Genomic DNA, 22,357 nt, shown 5'->3' with positions numbered 1-22,357 from the left:
TGTAGGGCACAAAATATATAAAAAAGTTAACTGTTGTTATTATTGATAATAATAATGCATGTCTGTTATTCAGCAGTACCATGTGAGCATTTGGCCATGTTATTAAAGTTATACATGGAAGCTATATTCATAAATTTGTCATAGGTACAATAAGCTATCATCATCATCATCATCATCATCATCATCATCATCATCATCATCATCATCATCATCAACTCTACTTACCACCTATGAGGCCAGACAATGTGCAGCGGTCTTTGCTGCTCATCAGTTCCACTCAAAATGTCACACAGGTTCAGAGTCATATCTTGTTTATCTTCTTCTTGACCAGGGTCTGAATTTTTTGATGGGTGGGCCTTGCTCAGGTCCTCCGGTTTTGCTAATGGATTAGACAGGTTATCTTGCTGGGTGGTATAAGGGCCAGACTGTACTTCACAAAGTCCAGACTCAAGATTCAAATGGCTGTATTTCATTAAACTCTCGGTAACTCTGTTCTTCTGCTGGAAAGGGAGATCTACAAGTGGAGTATCATCTTCATTTCCTTTAAGGTCAAATATCTTCTTAAAATGGGTCATTTTGTGCTCTGGCATGAACCTGTTACATAAAGGGAATTTTCCATTTTTTAAGTGAACATGACATTTTAAGTTCAATTCTTCCTTTTAATTTTTTTAAGATACCGATGTATAATACAGAAAAAGGAAAAAAAACTGGTCAAAGTCAGAAACAAACTAGAGAACTCTAGAAAATAATAACAAAGTAACTATAAAATTGAAATTTTGAAGTTCAGAGTTACATTAACTTTGACAACAGTCTTCAAAAATTTTACATGGCATGTGAAATTTTTCATTGGTCATGCTCACAATTAAAAAATAAAGTTCTCTATTAGTTAGGTTCTCCTCCCTTAGTTATAGCCTTTCCTTATACTCTTCCCCTCTCATTCTAGTATTTCCTTGAAAAGGGACAAAACAAAAATGCACTCTTCCCTTTTGCTTGATTTGGTAAAGAAACTACATATAGATTTTCTACAGAATCAAACAAAAGAGAGAGGTGTATTAATTTTCTTTTCATTCCTTCTCCTCATTTTCATTAGGATTTCTCTAAGTCATGTGGGTTAGGGCTTCTTTTCCTCCATATTTGGACTATTACCTTATCACCTTATTTAAAATATCCTTCATTAACCCTACCCATTTTTGATCATACCACAGCACATGTGAGCATACCCATGCACAGGGAGCATCTGGAATTGCAGCTATTAATGCTTCTTTCTAGGTTTTCTTGGGTCTTTTACCTTTTTAATACTCTGGATTCTCCAGCTCAAGGAGAAGTGTCCTGCACATATTGGGCACTTAATAAATGCTTGAACTGAACTGAAGTGACTTTCATTTTTCCTCTCTTCTGCACAGAATAAAGTATCTATCACAGACAGACTGAAGCACTAGAGAAGGCATTTTAAAAAAAATCAGACTCTTAACTTTTAAACCAACAAGCATTGATCAAATACCCACTGCAGACATAGCAGTGACCCAAACACTGCCAAGCACTGAAGAGAAGGCATGATGATGCCTACCTCAAGTGGGCTTTGACAGCCTTTTTGGGAAAAGAAGGCAATCTTTTCACATCAAACAAAAGGAAAGTTATACCGGAAAGGATAAAACCAACTGTTGTACTTTGTAGAGCAGACTCTGATAATAACAGTTGACATTCGTAGAGCACTTGACAATTTAAAAAGTATTTTGTTTCTGGCATCCCTGGGAGTTGGGAAATGCAAATATCATTATCCCCATTTTATAGATGAGGAAAACTGAAGTGCAAGGAAGTTAAATGATTTATTCACAATCACACGGCTAATGAGGGGCTGAATCCTCTACTTTAAGCCCAGACGTAGCTAAGTGATGCAGTGGATAGAGTACTGGGCCTTGAGTCAGGAAAACCCGAATTCAAATGCTACCTTAGACATTCACTAGCTTTGTGACCATGGGCAAGTCATTTAACCTTTGTCTACCTCAGTTCCTTCAACTTTAAAATAAAGAAAATAATAACATCTACCTCAGAGGGTTGTTGTGAAAATCAAATGAGATAATATTTGTAAAGTGCTTAATATAGTGCCTAGCACATAGTAGGCACTTAGTAAATGTTTATTCTTTTCCCATAGTATACCATGCTGTCTTTCTAAGTGCAGCAGAAATTAAAGAGAAGGAAAACATCAAAGCATAGCATCAGAATATTGGATATGGAAGGGACTTTAGTAATCATCATTTCATCCCCAATCATTATCAATTATTTCTGAAAATAACTTCCAAATGGAATCCTCATTCATCCAACACTCATTTGTTATATCTGTGTGCCATATACTATGCTTGACACTGGGGATGCAAAGACAAAGATTCATCCATCCTGCCCTGAAGAAGCTTATAATACATACATAGACACACTCATTGACACCTCAAAAAGCTGTAATTTCACCCAACGATGCAAAATACAGCTAGCAACTTCTCTATAATTTTAACAGAAGATGGTCTTCAAAAGTTATTGTGGCTGAAAAAATTCTTCACCCTTGAGCATACAAGGAGTTAAGCCCCTACAAACTTAGGCAGTTTCTTGGACAACATAGTCTATTTTGGTAGAACCTGCTCCTTTTTGCTTTGCTACTGGACTCCCTCCATGGCACAATGATACATTGTCAGTAGGACTTTACATACATGTAAACGTTTCAATACTACAAATATCTGTGACTTCATTACTCTACCAATACAGACACTTCCACCCCATGGTATATTCCTGGGTACTCCAGCAGATTAAAAAAAAAAATCACTGTCTTATAGCCAAGCCTTTTGTGATAAGCTTCTGTGAAAAAGAGGCTGAGTACAAGAAAATGTCATTTTAAACCTTCATGAATGAATTTCAAGTACATTAAATCATTGGTTGAATTAAGTTATTGCATTTGGTGAGTCCAAAAAGTCATATGGGACAAAATTCACTTGTTTTATACACAATTTCTTCATTCTTTTAAAAGTCTGTTCTAGTTTTGAGTATTTTGAGAAAAATCTTCAAAACAGATATGCAGCCATTAAAAAGATTTCTATTATTACTGTTATAGCTTGGAAAACTGGGAGGGGGAGTATACAGGCGCATATTAGCTTTTTGAAAAACACTGGCTTTGAAGAAAAATATATAAGCATAAAGTAAATATGTAAATATAAGAGTTTAAAATCTCAAAAATCCTTCTTAAAATTGATTTAAATAGCCATTCATCTAAAAATTGCAAAAAGGAAATCCTGAATATTTATTATCAATTTCGAGTGATATATTTTATGGTGTTACGGGAATTAGCTAAAATGCTTAATTAATCAATTTAAATTATTTTCCTGAAAATTCATGGCAAAAGCAGGAACATAACCAAGGGAAAATATCCATATAACAGTTTTTATCAAAAGTCTCTTCAAAAGTAAAGTGGTGACCATGACAATACCTTTAAGCCTCCACTAAAATAATGAAAAAAATGCAGAGGAGAAACCTCTGTAATCATCTATTAAAGAACAGTAAAACAATTAGGGCAAGATGTCTGTTTCTAGGTAATCAAGAATGCCAAGCAATCTTTAAAATTATTTAAAATAAAGAGAAACAGTGTTAAGAGTACATGATAATAAATCAAAGGAGTCTGATGCAACACATCTCCATTTTGGTAAACAGTATCATGGTCCATTTTACTCCTAAAATCCATTCATATTGGAGAACAGTATCACAAATTAAAAGAGACTGGAGATTGGCTGAAGGGTTGTAAACAATAGGGACTGGTAACTGACAAGGAATTTAGCTCTGGGCGAGGTGCTAGGCCTGTTTTTATTTAACACTTTTTCTAAGTGTTTTCAAAGATGGATAAAATCCCATTTTGCATAAGACAAAGATGAATATCTTGATGTGTTGGTGAAACCAATAGAAGCATGAACAAATACAACAAATATGAAAGATATAAACATGTTCAGGAAACAACCAAAGAACCAACTAAGAGATTTAATTTTTGAAAAATGCACAATGGAAGTGAGAAACATTTAAACCCAATTTATATGATATACTTCTAAATGACATTTAGTAGATGTTTCCTGCTATGCATATAGTCTTGTATACATAGAGTATACAGAGTGGGAAAACCCCAGTCAGGTTTGAGAGAACACTTTGGTTAGACTCTAACTGGAATATTGAATTTAGTTTGGGCACACCTCAGTACCGAGCATTTTGAAAATTAGAGAGAGGTCTTAGAAGAGCAATAACAATGATTAAGGGAAGAGAAGAACTGATTTATGAGAACAGATTAAAGAAACTAAATATGAATAGTCTGGTTAAGTGACAACTAGAGGGGTACAGAATAGGAGTCTCCAAGGAGAGAGAATAATTATTTAGCCTGGTACAAGGGGGTATAACTAGGAATAATGAGATGAAATTAAGAAAGGGAAAATTTAAGCTGAATCTCAAGAAAAATTCCCTGATGGCATAATTTATTAGATCATGGAATAAATTCTCTTGGGAAATGCTATAGCTAGGGATACTTAAAAATAGACTGGACAAAATACCACTGAATAATATAGGCAATAATCTTGCACTGGGAGGAAGGTGGTTGCATAATAGGTTTTCCTTGTTTACTGTATATTTTCATATTTTTCTCTGATGGTCTATTTATTACAGTGATAGTCACCAGCAGAAGTATTTAGAGGATTAGTTGAATCTAAAATGAGAAGCATCCTTTGTTGAAAGTAGAAGCACAAACAGCTCCTGTCCTATTCTTTTTATACTATGTAAGCTATATTGAAGGCAGGAGTCACCATAATTCCAGAATACTTTTTTATTCCATTATAGCTGGTGCTACATTTATTTCATTATAGCTGGTTGGGAAAATTCATTTCTTTAAAAAAATAAAGTCTCCTGATCCTCTGTGCCATGAAAGTAATATTTTCCAAGAAATGTTTAATACAAACAACTTATTCTCATAATGTAAATCACAAAATTTTATTCCAGATCTTCTGAATGTGGCTCTATGGTCAATTACTTCACATCAATACCAAGATCAAATAGGCATAATACTAACAAGCAGTTTGCTTAATAATAGTCACCACACTAATTAACCCATCCAGAACATTCTTAATCAGATGCTATTTGCCCTACACTAGAAGTCTGGCAGCAAAATGTTTCGTGCAAAAAAAGGAAAAGAAATACTTTACTGATGTGGTGAAAACTGGCTATTCTATGGAATAGAAAGAATGTTTACACTATTGTTATATTAACTCAGTGAAATGAGTATGCAAGTAGCCACATGTCTGAACACCTCTTTTCTTTTTCCAGTTCCAATTTTGGTGGAGGTGCTAATGAGAAGTAAAATAGACCCAAGGTAAGGACTGAAAAGAAGTCAAGAGTATATGCAATCCAAAAACTGAAAGGTACTCTTCTATACAAATATCCTATGTCAGTAATATAATATTTTTAAAGTACTATTTCTCATTGATTCCTAAACCTTCCTGGAGTCACAATGGAATTTTTTTTCCCCTGTTTACAAATTTTCCCCTCCCACTCATAGTATAACTCATATATCCATAGAAATACTCATAAAGAAATAAAGATGAATAAATAAATAAATCTTTACAAATTTTGATGTACAATTCTGAAGGCTACATACATGAGTGTAATCAGGAAGGGCTGTTGTTGCTGAACATCAAAAATACTGTTGTCAATCTGACTCAGATCAGGCAGGCTCACAGAAGAGAGTTAATATAGAAAACTGGATTTGTTCATATGTGCTTTTAAATGATGATAAGGTCAGGGACTTATGGTGGGAGAAAGAAAATATACTACTAGGCATATAGGCAGCCTTTGTTAGGATCAAGAGAGGTTCCTGAAGGAGCAAGGATGAAGAAAACTAAGGCAAGATGTGGTGGGTACGTAGGTGAGTATCTGACATAATGAGTAGAGAGTCGATGGGCAGCCAGTTGCAAAGCCCATGGTAAGGAGTTTCATCTTGATTCATAAACTGATAAAAGATAACAGTACAGATGAAGTGGCAGTTATGGAATACATTATTGACAGCTGTGTTTAAGATGGATTGTAATAAGGACAGCTTCTAGAAAAATATTCTACACCCAGTGAATGCTTATAAAGTATTTACTAAACGAACCAATAAATGAAATGTGTATAGGTGAGGTCAGTAAGACAGAGACTGTCCATAGTCTTTTGGTAAGATACAGATTTAAATAAGGCATGGGGAGAAGAAAGATCTGGGAGATAGCATATAAAATACTAAAAATGTGTAATTTTGTTGTCATCACGAAGGAGAGTGAGTAGAGGAGAAAGGGAAGGCCAGAGGAAGAGGAACAGAGAGAGGAGGAGAGAGATGACTAAAGCTTGTCCAAGCCTAAAGCACTGGAAGATGATAATATTCTACCTTAATGAGGAAGTTGGGCTGAGAGTGGGGCACGGAGGAGCAGAGTTCCATTGTTACAACTTTGTCATCTTATACTCTGGGTGAAAAAGGTCTAGTTACACACTGATAGTCTGGAGATTATATGGGATTAAGACTTAGATTGCCTGTGATAGATAGATCCTGGCTGGATCCTTTATATACCAAGAGTGATTAAAGAAATGAGAGCATCTCTATAAAGGAAGAAATTCAAGTAAGAGACCCTTAAATGGGTGACAATAACTAGAGAAAATGATGAAGATAAGCATCCTATGCTGTCTGAGGGAGAACTGATAGTGTCACTGATGAGGCAAATCCTTGACTGGGGAAGAGAAGGCAGAAGAGCAAACATAAGACAAAAAGCCAAGCCAAGCCAAGTTAGTAACATGATATCACTAGAATGCTGAAATCCAAGGGGTGGAGACAATTAGAACGTTGGAGTAGGGATTCAGGACCCAGAAGTACTTGCCAGATCAGGAAGCTAACATATGAGGGGTGCTGGGGAACTTAGCTCTTTTCTTCACATGGTATAATTTCCCAAAGCTTCATTCTTTTATGTCCCTTACCTCACCTGATGCTGACATACTATGCCTGGGTACACCAAGTCTCCTCATAACTATTAGAAGGATCAGCAAAGATGATGTTTATATTTGAACAAAAAACACAAACAAACAAACAAAAAAAAAACTCATCTCAAGTAGAAGCCATAATAGAGAAATCAGTATGATCTAGTGTCAAAAAGGAGAAAATATTACTGGATTTGGACAAAAGTAATTTCTGTGAAGTTACTGGGGTTGAAACCAAAATGAAAAGCATGAGGGGGTATAAATGAAGGCAAGAAATCACTTCCCTAAAACCAATATGTGGGAAAAAAATGCAAGTGTTCAAATAAGCTATGGGCACACCAGCACTTTACAACAGAAAAATCCACTCTAACTATATAATATGTTGCAAATTAATTGCAAAGTTAACATTTTTAGGAATTAGTCACATAAGCACAAATCTAGAATAATTAAAAAATCATGCTAGGAGACAACATGTGTTTTATATATCAAAGTTAGCAATTTTATATTAAACTTAAGTAGAAGTCAAGAATATCTTGCCTTAGTTGGGTAGATGTTGGGCCTATATACAGATGTATGCATGTATAAATTTAAGATTTCTTTTCACATAGTATTTTATAAAAGGCAATTATTGATAAAGAAATTCACAAATAATGTGAATGGTCATTTAAGAAACAAGATGTTCAAACCTCAAAAGGCTAAGCAGTAAAACAGATTCATGCTCAACTGATGGGTTCTATCTCCATTATTTAACCACATGGGACTAACAGGGCCACTCTGCATTTCTCTCAGAGGCCAGTAAAGTCCTCTTGCATAGTAGGCACTCAGTGTTTACCAGTTGTCTCCTCCATAGACTGAGAGCTCTTTGAGGGCGGGGACTGTCTTTTGTCTTTCTTTGTATCCCCAGTGATTAGCACAGTGCCTAGGATACAGTAGGCCCTTAAATGCTTCCATGAAGTTTGGATTCAAAGAGCCACACTTGAGGACCTAGAGGGCCACATGTAGCCTCGAGGCAGCAGGTTCCCCACCCCTGGATATTTGTCCAACTATATTAAATTGGCAGCAGGTAACAGATTTTCTAGAAGTACTCTGAAGTACTAAAATATCACTTGGACAATATCCATGGAAGAGATCCAGAAGACAAATATACTAACATTACTGTCTTCACATAAGTACTTTGCTGTAACAGCCACTCAATATCAGCTCTCTTGATCTAACCACCTAATCTATTTATTTCTTAACTCATGAAACAAATAATATTTTCTAGTGCAGTCATGAAGCAAGTTCTCAAAGTCAATATGAAATGTAGTATTTAGTAAGTAATCAGTGGGAGGACAGTGAGCATGGAGGTCTTACCTGGACAAGAAAGACTGTCTAGACATTTAAGTTTTCAACAGCATAGGAAAAAAAACCTGTTGTAGGTTGATTTAAGAAGCAAGGATCTCACATTCTTGGGAAGGTCATTTAAGTTCTTGAGGCCACAGTTTCCTCATATGTACAATACAGTGCTTGGACTAGTAAGGTTTCTTCTGGCTCTAAAGCTATGATTTTAGGAAATGCATAACTGAATTGAGAGAAATTTGGTTTGTAAAAGATTTGGCTCAAAATGCTAAAGCATTCATAAAATAGAAATCTAACAAGGGCTGGGAAAGAAAAACCCAATAGCTTACTTCATTCCACTTCGAAGACAAATTTTAAATTCTTTCCCTCCACTCCTAGATTGGCCTTTAAATGACTATGAAGTTGGAGAGTCATCAGGAAATGAGGAACATGAACAAAGTTCTTGTCCTAACTTTAAATTTCCCTCCATAGCTTTTGATAATTGTACTCCCTTTAACCCCACCCACTACACACCCTGTGCCCCCAAATAGGCTTCACATCCCATTTATACCATTTGCTTATGTGGTCTTTCCTGGCAATACATTTTACGTGATTAGTACTATTTAAGTTAAATAGCTATGTCTCAATTCCCTGTTTCCCCTTAATTTCCAAGTGTTTTAGATTGTATACACTGCTAATTGAACTGCTTACTAGTAAGAACAGTTTGTCTTATTCCATTTGGTAAAATGCCTTTGTAATATTCAGGACTACTTGGGTAGTAACTTTTAAGATCTTTGAGTCTGCACTGAGCATAACCAGCCTATCTGTGCTTTGCCAGAATAAATATTCTTCCAACTCACTCATCCTTGTTAACATATGCACACCCTTTTCATGACAAAAACAAAAACAAAAATTCTCTAAATACAACACCCCAAACCTTCTACTGTACACCCAGTTTGCCACAGTAATTCAGTTTAGTCACGGAGGGTCACAAGCACAATTGTAAACTAGGTAAAGTTTGTCTTTCCACTCTCTCCAACTCCCCTTTTAATGCCTAAGTACTAAGTGGTCCACTTAATGCCTAAGTACCAAGCTCCCACTGTGTAGCACCTCACTTGGAACTGAACCCTCTGAGATACCACCCTGTATTCTGGACCGTACCACCAAGTAAAACTAACTTGATTCTGTGTGGAGCCAGTAAAAAGTAATTTCATCAATTAATTCAAATTAAGTCATTAATGAATGGCAATGCTTAATATCCCAATATTGACATTTTAACATGGGATAATGCTTTAACTGGAATTAATTTCCATACCACTTCCTAGTCTCCTCACCAGTTCTTTATCCCTTCTTTCCATCATTCCTTTATGGATTGTCTTTTCCCATTAGAATGTACCCTCTCTAATTATAGCAACTGTCTTCCTTTTTCTTTATCTGCAGCATTTAACACAGTCTGTGGCACATAGTCAGTGCTTAATATATGTTCCATCTATCTAGCTAATCTCAAATGGTAGATTTTCAGATATTAGGGAAAGCCAAAAGGATAGCTATTTTTGAGTGAGAGTCAATCCCACATATCAGAGACAATCACCTAAACCTCTCATGTACAACAATTTCAATCTTGACTATATATATTGTCCTAGAAATTTTTTGTAATAGTCCCTATAATCCCTATTCAGTTCCACTAATTAAATAACTTGGAAAATATGTGATTAATATGTGATAGTAGGCGATGGATCCACTCCTTATTCCTTGAGATATAAGAACCTGTTTCCTCCAGAGATAGTTCAGTTTCCTCTTTCACCTATTAAATAGCTCCAGATGTGCAGTGGTTCCCCCCTTTCTTCCCTGTGTCACATTGTTCTACCCTCTGGTTTCCTGATTAGAATTCCCCTTTACTTCTTTCTATTCTTTTTTTTTTCTTTGTTTCCTTTTTAAAAGTTGTTTACCCACTCATTTAAGGCACATTTCATTTTTAATGATAATCTGGAGAGTAGTAAAGTATTGCTTTAGTCTTTTAACTTTGTACTCTACGAGGAGAGTAACTTATACTGGGTGCACGCATAGGTATGTTTAATGCTACTGCTTCTGAATTTTCTTAAGAACCTGGAACAATATTCCTCTTCATTCATTTTATTTTTAATTCCAATATGGTATCACACAGCTTGTAAGTGTCTGAGGTTATATTTGAACTCATGAAGATGGGTCTTCCTGACTTCAGGCTTAGCACTATATCCACCGAGCTGCCCTGTACCTCTGTGCTAAGAGTTTTACAAATATTTTCTCATTGAATCCTCATAATAACACTGTGAAGTAGGTGATATTACCCCCTTTTTACAGTTGAGGAAACTGAGGCAAACAGAAGTTAAGTGACTTGCCTAAGGTCACACAGCTAGTAAGAGTCTCAGGCTGGATTTTATCTCAGTTTTAGGTTGGATTTGTTTCTCTATCCAGTGCGCCATGTAGCTGTCTCATGTCTTCTACACTATTAATATGGCATCCACAGCAAACTCTGAAACTGGCTTCTAATTATGTATTCCATGTCCTCATTCTTTTTTTTTGAAGGTATTATTTAGAGGTTGAAAGTAAAATGGGAAATATAATCAAACTGAATAAAGTAGTATCACTTCCTTATTTCGAACCAGATCTAGGAATTCCTCCAAGACAATGTTTCTAACCTTGGAGCTTCCCTAGGAATCTGCTGTGATTTTCTTGGATTCTGTAATGAAAAAAGGAAAAGTGATAAGACTATTACTGGAAGAAGTAGTTACTGGAAGGAATGGTAGGAAAATAAAAGGTCAGGAGTTAATATTTATTTTTTTGTTAGATAAAGAAATGAAATGAGTCTGGAAATATTGCAAAAGTAAAGAAAGCTGGCTATCCAAGATAAGAGAATTTTGGGGACAAATCTTGAAGAATGACTGTGAATTTTCTCAGATGCCAAAATGAATCTTTCTTGGATGGAAATGTTTTTAAACTACCAACCTATAAGATCATGTTAGCAGGAATGAATAGAGTCTAGGGGAAAAGAAACTATTTTCTACTGCCTCTGTCACCTTGTGTCAATTTCTACACTAGTTAAATGGGGATAATAGTTGCCCTTCTCCCTACCTCCTGGTGCTGTCATGATAATGTGAAAATGCTTAGAAAAAGTATAACTCTCTATATAGAAATATATTATTAAAATCAATAATGGTAATAATCAACAGCAATTCCGATGCTACCACGGTTTCTTTTTACAGAACCCTAGTCTCTGCCCCTCTATTAGATCACTGACATCATCCCCTATGTGGTGACTGTCTGAACTATGCCCACTCTATGACTGAGGAGATCCACGTTCTTATTGTTATTAACTGAAGTCCTCTCTTAAGAGTTACTTAAGAATGACATTTTTAATTATTTGGAATTTTTTATTTCATTGCATCCTAACCGAAAGTTCCCATTTGTACTCATGCCCTGAGGTAAGATAATTGCAATGGGCACATTTTTCAAATAAATATATTTTTCCTCTTTTCTCCTCTTCTTTATTATTAAATTTATGTTTATTATTGTAAAATAAATATTTCAAAGAAATATTTTTCTCTCTACCTCCCCACTTATTTATTACTGATGTGCTACCTTACACTTGTCCCAGTCTTCATTTTTATTTCCTTAGCTTCCAGACTTCACTTATCCTGGCTTCTCCTTTCAAATAAGTCCATACACTGTGTAAACCAGGAAAGTAAAACTTGGAAATTTAAAGCACTGGTTTCCTGATCTCTGAAACACGAACAGATGGTCATCAAAACTACAGTCATTTTTTCATTTGCCTACCCACAATCTGAACAAAGTAGAATCACCAGCAATTCCAACTTTCTGCACAGCCCCACCCCCACCCCCTTTCTTCATTTGAAAAGCTGGAGTGTCATGTATTGGTTTGCTTCATGTTCAGATTATATTTTCTATTCCAATTTTCAAATCTTAGCAATTTGACTCTTCACCCCAGAATTCTGAATATTAAGAGAAAAAGCTTCATCAACTTTTATTTGCAATACATCATTTAATACATGTATTCAAAAACTTCTTCTCAGTCCAGCTTGTCTGCTTTTTTCCCAATTTTTACAAGTTTAGAGCAAAGTGACAACCTCTAGGAAACATCAAGGTTTAAGGAAGTATTCAGATGGTAGATAAGTTAGCCTGGACTGTTGGATATACTGCATTATCACTGGAATATAAATACAATGTGGAAGTTTTTCATATTTTTCAAAAGAAGGAACAGCAGACCACAAAATCACCAAATGAGATTCAGAGAAATGCATATATATATGAATGAATAAGCACAGAAGTCAGGGCAAACTAGGATGGATATCTACTCAGTTTGGTGGGACTAAATTTCACCCTACCTTAATACAATTCCCTCAATAATCTACATTCAAAGAAGCAGCATGATATAATGGAAAAAGGCATTGAACTGAAGAGTCAAAAGACCTGAGTTCAAAATCTGGCTTCAGCACTTGGCAGCTGTGACCACAGGCGACCTCTGTGATCCCATGTCATTATCTGTGAAATAACAATAACAATGATTATACTACCTACCTCATAGGGTTGCTGTGGGGAAAATGTTCATTTTCTTCAATTACAATCAGTGAATCTCTTGACTTAAAATTATAAACAACTTAAAGAAGAATGGAAAAATGCTGGTGGACAAAAGCATTTTACCAACAATGTCAAACCTAGAAGATAGGATGTAGTGGAAAAAAAAAAGTCACTGAATATGTGTCTAACAAGAAAAGAAAGTCATGGAAAATAAGAGAAAGATGGATAAGCTGAGTGGCATATTTGTACCTTAAGATACAAAAGTTGCAAACATACAGACATGAGCAGCACAGGAAGAGAAGGCATGGAAGGGTTGTTATCTGCAGTAGTGAAGGTAGTACCCTCACTGATGAAATCACAGATAATTCAAAGTAATAGACTACAAATTAAAATAGACTACACTTTGGTCAACAAGAATTACTAGACTGTCTTAAAGTTTATTATTATTATCCTAGTCACAGCTATTAATAATAACAATAATAATAATAAAAATGACTAGCATTTATATAGCACTTTAAGGTTTTACAAATATTAACTCATTTTATTTTTGTGACAACTCTAGGAGGTGTTATTTTTTTCTTCTCCTTTGTACAGATGAGGAAACTGAAGCAAACAATGGCTGTTACTTCTTCAGAGTCACACAGCTAGTAAGTGTTTATGGATAGATTTGAATTCAGGTGTTCATGACACCAAGTCCAGTACCTTATCCATAGCGCCTTTAATTTTTTAAAAGAAAAAAGAATACAGTAGGAAAAATCACACATTTTATTTTAATGTCACATTACTATATGGTTGAATTTCCCTCTGCTGGGTTACTTATTACAAATGAAGTACAGGGTATTTGACAATCACTGTATTGGAGAGGCTGAAACTCAGGTAAAGCAGTTGTGTGACTCACTTATGAAAACAGATTTAGAAAATAGTTTTTCTTCAAATGAGTGTCTTGCTTCAACAGATATGCAGAGAGAGACATTCTTCCATGGCTAACAATAGCATCACAGAATCACAGATTTTGAGAGGAAAAGGACTTGGAGGTTATCTAGTCCAACTAATCTAATTTGCTCATTTTACAGATGGAGAAACCGAGCGTATTGTAGATATATACATATCTCTTTACATAATTAAAATTTACATGTAAATAGAAGAAATGTATATCTAACTACATTTTATGTATCCTAGATGGAAAATTCCTTTTTGCAATAATTATCCTTTCAATCTATTTAGCAAGTTTACATATCATGTTTTCTTAAGTCAGGGAATACCTTGTTTGAATATCCCCTATATGTTTGCATTTATATATACCTAGCAATATTGTGGTGTATTCCGGGATGCAACACAGAATGTCAAAAGCCAGAAAATGGTAGGGTTGGCTGTTTGTGGTTTCTGAATGTTCATGATGAGTAACCAAATGGGCCCTACCCAAGTAACGAGAACTTGAGTTCATTCTCAATATGGCAATAGGTAATACATTCCACTGGATATTTTTTTTTTTTCTGGGGTGGGGGAGGAAAGGAAGGGCAGAATTTGGTTAGAATAACTACAGTGCTGGAAATTATTTTCCATTTCCATTGAAATGGAACTGACTCTCAAGTACTGACTAAAAAAGTCACTACTCACATTAAATAAGGTATTAAGTACTCTATTACTACTCTATTGGCAATTTCTCCAGCACCCTCCTCTTTCTCTTCCCTCTGCCATTATCCTACTGCCCAGAAACTGGGGCAGTTTCATTCTCCATGAATCTATCCTTTATATTGCTGCCAGATGAATCTTCCTTATGTGCAGAGGCAGTGACGTTATACTCTTCTGTTCAAAAGTTTCCAAGTTTGAATTCTAGCAGATCTGTTTCCTTTTATATCTATTTGTCCTTCTGGGTTCATCTACACATGTTCATGTAGTTATCTGGCTCAAACAGATCTCAGACTAAGCCCTGAACAAGCCAAGTTTTTCCTCTAATTCTTTGCAGTTTTTTTTTTTAAGGTGGTCCTACTCATTCTCTTTTTGCAATATTTACACATCTGCTTGTATTTTAAAACAGTGCTTCATTTATTAAGAAGATTGCTGGTAGTTTGTGAGTTCTTTTTAATTCTCATTGTGACTGGCATCAATTAAATCTATGTAGGAATCAATGTATTTGCTTGTGTTCATTTCCTACTTTTAATTGTTTTATTGTTGTTGAGTCATTTCAGTTGTTTCTGACTCTCTATGATCCTATTTGGGGTCTTCTTGGCAAAGATACTGTAGTAATTTGCCATTTCCTTCTCTACCTCATACAGATAAGGAAACTAGGGCAAATAGGGCTAAGTGACTTGCCCAGGGTCACACAGCTAGTAAGTGCTTGAGGCCAGATTTGAAATCAGGGAGATGAGTCTTCCTACCATGAGCCATGCTGGGGCACTCTATCCACAGTGCCACCTAACTGCCCCTTAGTTTTTTTTGACTTTCTGAGTCAACAGCTTGTTTTAAAAATTTGGGACAGAACTGTTGCTATCTAACCCCATATTTTCTTTCACCTCTGGCTTCTGTTCTAACAACGAACTTACTTTGACCTCCACCCTAACCAGTCAATGATTTGACTGCATATAGGCACTGGTTCTGAAATGACTGCTCCACCTATAATCAGTCTTTCCCTGTTTGTTAGGAAAGAGACAATTACAATTTTTTACATCATTCACCTCTTATCAAGTCTAGCATCTTCTAATCTCTTCTGGAACAAAGAATTAATGAAGTACAAATATAAGATTTCCAAGAAGTCTTTAAAAGACTTTGACTTCTTTGATTTCTTAACTTCACCAATATATAACATCTAGTTCAACATATTTTTCAGCACTTTCTCCTTAAGTTTTCTAGTATCAAAATGTATTTTGACTTAGTTTGAACATTTTTATCAAGTTCGTTATAAAATGTTCTCAATTCTTCATTCTCTGCAACTGATACTGGCTCAGAAGTTACAATTATTTTCATAGTGGTCTAGGCATAGTGGGTGATTAATAAATGTTTGAATCAAAGTATAATCACCTTATCTATAGCTCGATTAACCTTAGCTCTCCTTTTCTATCCCTATGATGCAAAACTTACATAGATAATTTTTTTTAAATGATACAGATAATTTTTAATTACAGAGTGATAGTCACATGGTCAAGGACCAGAAGAAATACCTCCCATACTGGCTATCAACAACATACTGTTTCCAAGAACCATCTCCTGAATCAGGGAAATAGTTTCATTTTGCATAAGAACACTTCTTTGAAATAGCAATTTTTAAAAACAATTAGAATTTTACATCTATCAGGAATGGAGATTTAAAGTTATTGAATACTTGAACTAAGAATCATTACTATAATCCAGTGATCAGAAGGAACCAGCATGACACTGAGGCTCACTGTTTTTTTGAGTGTTCCTATGGACAAGGCCTATACAAGTATTATGAGGAATATGACGAAGAATAAGACCCAGTTTTTGCCCTTAAGGAGCTTAGAATCTAGTAAAGGAGGTAAGTCATGTTTTTTAAAAGTATAATAATGTGTCAGTGCACAAAAGAGGCCCAAACAATGTGATATTAGAATTCCTATGAACTAGAAATAATGTCTGGTTGCAGTAGTTTATGTGAGCTTGGAATTCACGAGGGAGGTGGAACTTTGATTGAATTTCCCAGGGTGGGTATGACTTCAATGTCAAAGATGATGGGAAGTAGACACTTTAAGGTTTGCAAAGCACTTTACTTCTACTATCTCACTGGGTCCTCACAACAACCCTGTGAGGTAAAAAGGTTGTTAATATTCCCATTTTACAGCTGAGGAATCTGACGTTGAACAATGTTAAAGTGCCTGAGGCAGGATTTTGAACTCAGGTCTTTCTGACTTCCACTTTTTAAAAAGGAAAAAAAGTGGGCAAAAATGATCCTTATTTCGGCAAGGGTTATTCTCTACTGTGGAAGTCAGATATAAAGGTCATTTAATGGCCTTAAATCATCATTAATAGTTTTTTTTCCACTTAAATGAGGCCCTTTGAGGAGTGGGGGGGATTCAACTCCAGGAGCACCCATCTGAGAAGAAATGTACTTCCACATAAGAGATGAAACAAAATCATCCCCTCTGTCCCCAAATACACACACAGATGACATGGAAAATGCCAGGAAGTCTTGCCACGTATCCCCATAAGTAGAGTCATGCATGTTTATGGCTCTTCATGCCATCTTGTCACGCTAGGTTTGAATTGTTTATCCATAGCACTTCATTTCTCCTAATGAAAAATTCCTTACAGGACTCAGTTTCCTTTATTGGCACCAACACTCAATCTGGGCACTATTTCATTAAAATAAAAAGAACAGAAAGACACTGATGTCACTTTCAGATGAATAGAAACCACATTAAAAGTACCAGCTCTGTTGCTGATTTAGGTTAGATCAAATTGTGAGAGAAGTAGTTCTGGACTGTGTGTTACACAGTATTTTCAATGACTGGTCTCCACAAACAAATAGAATTTACAAGAGTAGAATATAAAAGGTAGGAGAGGTTTCAATTTTTAAACTACATTACAAAGTGCACATTAGCTTCTAAACATTAAAGCAGCATTGAATAGCATTTGGACAGAGTTATAGCATTGCTTTAAAAACACACACACACACACATACACACACCCACACACAAAATCCATGGAGGTAATCCAGTTATTCCTGCAGCACAGATGTGTACAAGAATTGTCTAAGTGATTAAGATGGGGCTTTAAAGTTGAGTTAATTAGAAACATTTCTGTTTCTAAGATCAGCATTCACACTACTTAAGAGTTCTGGATTGGTGGAGATGTAATCTACATTCAAAAAGAATAGATACCCTTTGACCTTTCTTTATTTGTGTGATTACGGTGGGGGGGAGGCAAAGAGAGGAGATAGGTAAACTTTTTTAGTACATGATTTGCCAGAACTTTAGTAACTAACCCTTTGATGGGGTCCAATAAGAATCAATCTTACAATGGATTTTGCTATATAATAAGTAGTATTATACTAAGGTTCTAGTGTATAATGCTTAATACTTATCTGAGGAAAAACAAAATGGTGTTTTGAGGTCATAAATATGATATTTTGAAACATGGCTTTCTAAATATACTTGTTTTATATTTTTAATAGATTCCTTAGTACTCATCTTTGGTAACTGCTATGCTCTTGTCCAAATAAGGTCACTACAAAGGGGTAATTGAATTTGAAAGAAATGGAGCCTGAATGAGATTTATACCCAAACCACTTATTTATTAATATAGTAAGCCACAAATGTTATTTTAGCAAGATTCAACCAGTGCATATCAGTCAGAATCCAGCTCAATTCAAAAAACACTTTTTGAGTGCCCCTGTGAGCAAGCTCTGTATAAGTACTACAAGGAATATGATGAAAAATAACACCCAGTTTTTGCCCTTAAGGAGCTTACAATCTAGTCAAGGAGATAAGTCATGTATTTTAAAAGTGTAATATGAAATAAACATGTGAGTGCACAAAAGAGGCACAAACAATGTAATATTAGAATTCATATGAACTAGGAACAGTGTCTGGTTGCAGTGGTTATGTGCACTTGGGCTTCATGAAGGAGGTGGAATTTTAACTGAATTTTCCAGGAGATGTAAGATTTCAATGTCAAAGATGATAGGAAGGACACGCTTTAAAGGTTTGCAAAGCACTTTACATCTGTTAGATCTCATTGGGTCCTCACAGCTATCCTGGTGTAAAGGCTATTAATATTCCCATTTTAAAGATAAACAATCCTGCCTCAGGTAGGATTTGAACTCAGGTCTTTCTGACTTTAAGTTCCGCACTTTATCCACTGAACAATCTAGATGTCCCTATCAAAGGAATATAAGGATGATAGTATATTGTGAGGCTCAAATGAGATAATCCATGCAAAGCATATTGTTGCTGTTGTTGTTGTGAGCCAATGGTAAGCATGCCTCCAGTCTGGTGATGACTTCATTTTCTGAGCCTTGTACTACCTTCCTGTTGAGCTCAAGCACTGTTTAATACAAATAATGTTTAATACAAAGCTGGGGGGAGGGGGACCTGTGAGTGCTGGCAAATGTTTACCAAGCAGGGTTTCAGGGAAGGAAAAAAAAAAAGTATGCAATCAGTCCAGTGTAAATGTTCATAGTGAAAATTTAACAATTACCTCCTGGATTAGCACTGGTTTTAGCACATCTCTGGGAGAAGGGCAAATACTTTAGACTGGTTAGACAGAACAGGCACATGAAGGTAAACAGTATGAGACAAGACAGAAAAAGTAGACTTGAAATCAATTGCAAAGGATCTTGCATGATATGTAAAGAAAACTGAAGTTGCTTTCATACTTAATTGGTGAAGGATTAGTGACGGGTATATTCAGAGCTGTTATAACCAGGAACATTAATGTGGCACTCAGTTTTGGATAGATTAAAACAAGGAGACATTGAAAATGGGAAGATCAGTTAGGCAGCTACTATCACCATTTGGGTCACAGGTTTTTAAGAGCCTGAACTACTGTTCAGATAAAAGTGTTACTGGAAAAGAGTACACCAAGATGAGATATACTATGGAGGTAAAACTGACAAGGCAGCAAACAATTATAAATGTGGGTCAATTAAAAAATGCAAGTGTCAAATAACTTGGAGGTTTCAAGTTTGGGTGATCCAGAGAATGATGGTACCATTAATAGAAAATAGGCAGTGAATAGGTTGTGGAGAAAACAGCAAGATTTTAGTGATGATATATTCAACTTCAGGTACACCTAGGACTTCCACGTGGAGATATCCAGTAGAACACTGAAGCAGTCTAAAGTCTGTACATACATATTTGGAGATCATTTCCACAGAACCCATGAATGAAGCTGGGAATGTATATGTGATTACCAAGAGGGAACACAGAGAGGCTGGGTAGAGAGTTTGGGGAATGGTTATGCTTATAGTGTCAGAAGAAAAGAAAGAACCACTAAAAGATCCATATATTTCATAAAATACATGAAACATATTTTAACCAGAGATGATTCTAGATAAATTATCTAGTCATAGAATGATAGTAAGAATAACAATCTCAGAAAACTCAGATGGGGGCAGCTAGGTGGCGCAGTAGATAGTGCACCGGCCCTGAAGTCAGGAGCACCTGAGTTCAAATCCGGCCTCAGACCAAACACTTGATACTTACTAGCTGTGTGACCGTGGGCAAGTCACTTAACGCCAACTGCCTTAAAAAAAGAAAAAAAGAAAACTCAGATGATTCAGAAATCACCAGTCTTTGAAGAGTATTCATCTAATTCAATTGATATTAGAATTATGATACTCTCTAACACTCCCAACCAAGGGATTACCCTACTTCCACCTGAAGTCATTCTGCAAAGGGGAACTCATTACCTCCTAAAATGGGACATTTGGCTTCCAAGTAATTTTAATTATTGGAAGTTTTTCCTTATATCAGGCCTCAAAAATGCCTTTCTGCAATTCTCACTCATTGTTCCTATTTCAGCCTTTTGGGGCCAAAGGAGCAAATCTAATCCTTTTTCCACATGATAGTCCTTCAAATACTTGAAGACAGGAATGTCATTACCCCTATGTCTTCTTTCCTTCAACCAATTTTAATATGGCATAGCTACCCTCTTCATTTTGACTACTCTTCTCTATACTAGCTCCAGTTTGTCAAAACTAATCTAAAAATGTGACACACAGAACTAAACCTTATATTCCACAAGGGGCTCTGAACACAATGCAACAGAGTGGACCATCACCTTCCTTGTTCTCCACACTGTGCTTCTCTCTCTCTCTCTCTCTCTCTCTCGTTTTGTTTTTTTGCTTTTTGGTGAGGTAATCAGGATTAAGTGACTTGCTCAGGGTTACACAGCTTAAGTGTCAAGTGTCTGAGGCCAGATTTGAACTCAGGTCCTCCTGATTCCAAGGTCGGAGTTCTATCCACTGCACCACCTAGCTGCCCCACACTATGCTTCTCTTAATGCAGCCCAGGATTATTTTAAATTTTTTGGTTGCCAAGTCACATTGTTGATCCACAGTTAAACCTTCATACAGGATTTTATGTTTATACCTATTAAATTTCTTCCTATTCAATTTGACCACTTATTTAAGCTTGTTTAGTCTTTAATTCCGTCATCTAGTGTATTAACTATCCCTCCAAATTTTGTGTCATCTGAAAATTTGATAAGCATGTCATCTATGCTTCTATCAATGCAAGTGATCAAAATTTTTAAGAGCACAGGTCAGGCAGAGATACCTGAAGCCCTCCACCGAAGACCTCCTTTCAAGATGACATTAAGCCATTCTTCTTCTTCTTTGGTTCTGGTAATTCCATTTACTCTTCATTCTCCTATATGTACTATTATCCATCATATAACTATCCACGTTGTCTACAAAGATAATATGACAGACTATGTCAGAAGCTTTACGGAAATGCATGTATAAATGTCCATAAATTTATGGGACTCCCCTGGATCTACTAGTTTCATAACTCTGCCAAACAGATAAGCTGAGCTTAGGTGGGGATGAGTTGTCCTTTATGAAGCCATGATGGCTCTTACTAAACATTACTTCCCTTTCTAAATGTTCACAAATCATTGCTTTTATACGTTCTGAAATTTTGCCAGGAATCAAAGTCAAAGTGCCTGATCTCTAAATAATTCAAAGATTCTACCTCTTTTTTTTTTTTAAATGAAGATACTTGCCTGTATTTAGGCTAATAATATCTCTTCCATTTTCACAATTTTTTAAAAACTCATGTGAGATTTTATATACTAAACACACCTACACAGATATATACATGTCTATTTTCATTTGATATGCTTATAAATGTTTGTCTTCAGTCAATATACATTTATTAAGTGGTGCCTACTCTGTGCCAGGCATTATACTGAGGATACAAAGAAAGGTAGAAGACAGTCCCCTCTCCCAAGGACCACACAATCTAATGGGGGAGACAGAATGTAAACAATCGCATACATTAGTTACATACAGGACAAATTGGAAATTATCAACAGAACAAAAGTACAAGAACATCTTTTAACAGTAGCTTTTGGATGATTAACTAACTGTAGTCATTCTTTTTTTTTCCTTTTCTTTTCTTTTTTTCTTTTTCTTTGTGAGTCAATTGGGGTTAACTAACTTGCCCCAGTCACACAGCTAGTAAGCGTTATGTGTCTGAGGTCATATTTGAACTCAGGTCCTCCTGATTCCAGGGCTGGTGCTCTATCCACTGCATGTAATCATTCTTAAAGTGATACTAGGAATCCAGGGATGAAGCCACATCCCATTCAGCAGCCAGGATGCTGTCATGCAAAGGGATATACTTCAATGCCTCAAACTTCAGAGATCTCTGATTTTTCTTGGTGTTGGAGTGGGGTGGGGGGCAGGGAAGAAGGGCTCCTTACATTGTAAGATCTTAATCTCTCCTTGACTTCTAGATGGTTTTCAAGAGTTCCTATTGTCAAATAATTCATCAGTCTG

The 22,357-nt window shown here is 35.9% G+C and overlaps 1 protein-coding gene across 3 annotated transcripts in view; it reads right to left on the bottom strand.

Annotated features, from left to right (window-relative positions):
- Positions 1 to 22,357, bottom strand: part of GTDC1 (glycosyltransferase like domain containing 1) — a 355,035-nt gene that overhangs the window by 75,805 nt on the left and 256,873 nt on the right. For 2 of the 3 annotated variants that reach the window (XM_027835649.1, XM_027835650.1), the window contains one exon: positions 226 to 594. The exons of the other annotated variant lie outside the window; for it this stretch is intronic. In XM_027835649.1, the coding sequence (XP_027691450.1) occupies positions 226 to 594 (369 nt within the window). The remainder of the gene's footprint in view (positions 1 to 225; positions 595 to 22,357) is intronic. 3 annotated transcript variants of the gene reach the window in all.

This window comes from Vombatus ursinus, unplaced genomic scaffold (genome assembly GCF_900497805.2).
Source record: "Vombatus ursinus unplaced genomic scaffold, bare-nosed wombat genome assembly UNPS02014816.1, whole genome shotgun sequence".
In the NCBI taxonomy this organism is placed as follows: domain Eukaryota; kingdom Metazoa; phylum Chordata; class Mammalia; order Diprotodontia; family Vombatidae; genus Vombatus; species Vombatus ursinus.
This window is presented reverse-complemented; position numbering and strand designations above follow the sequence as displayed.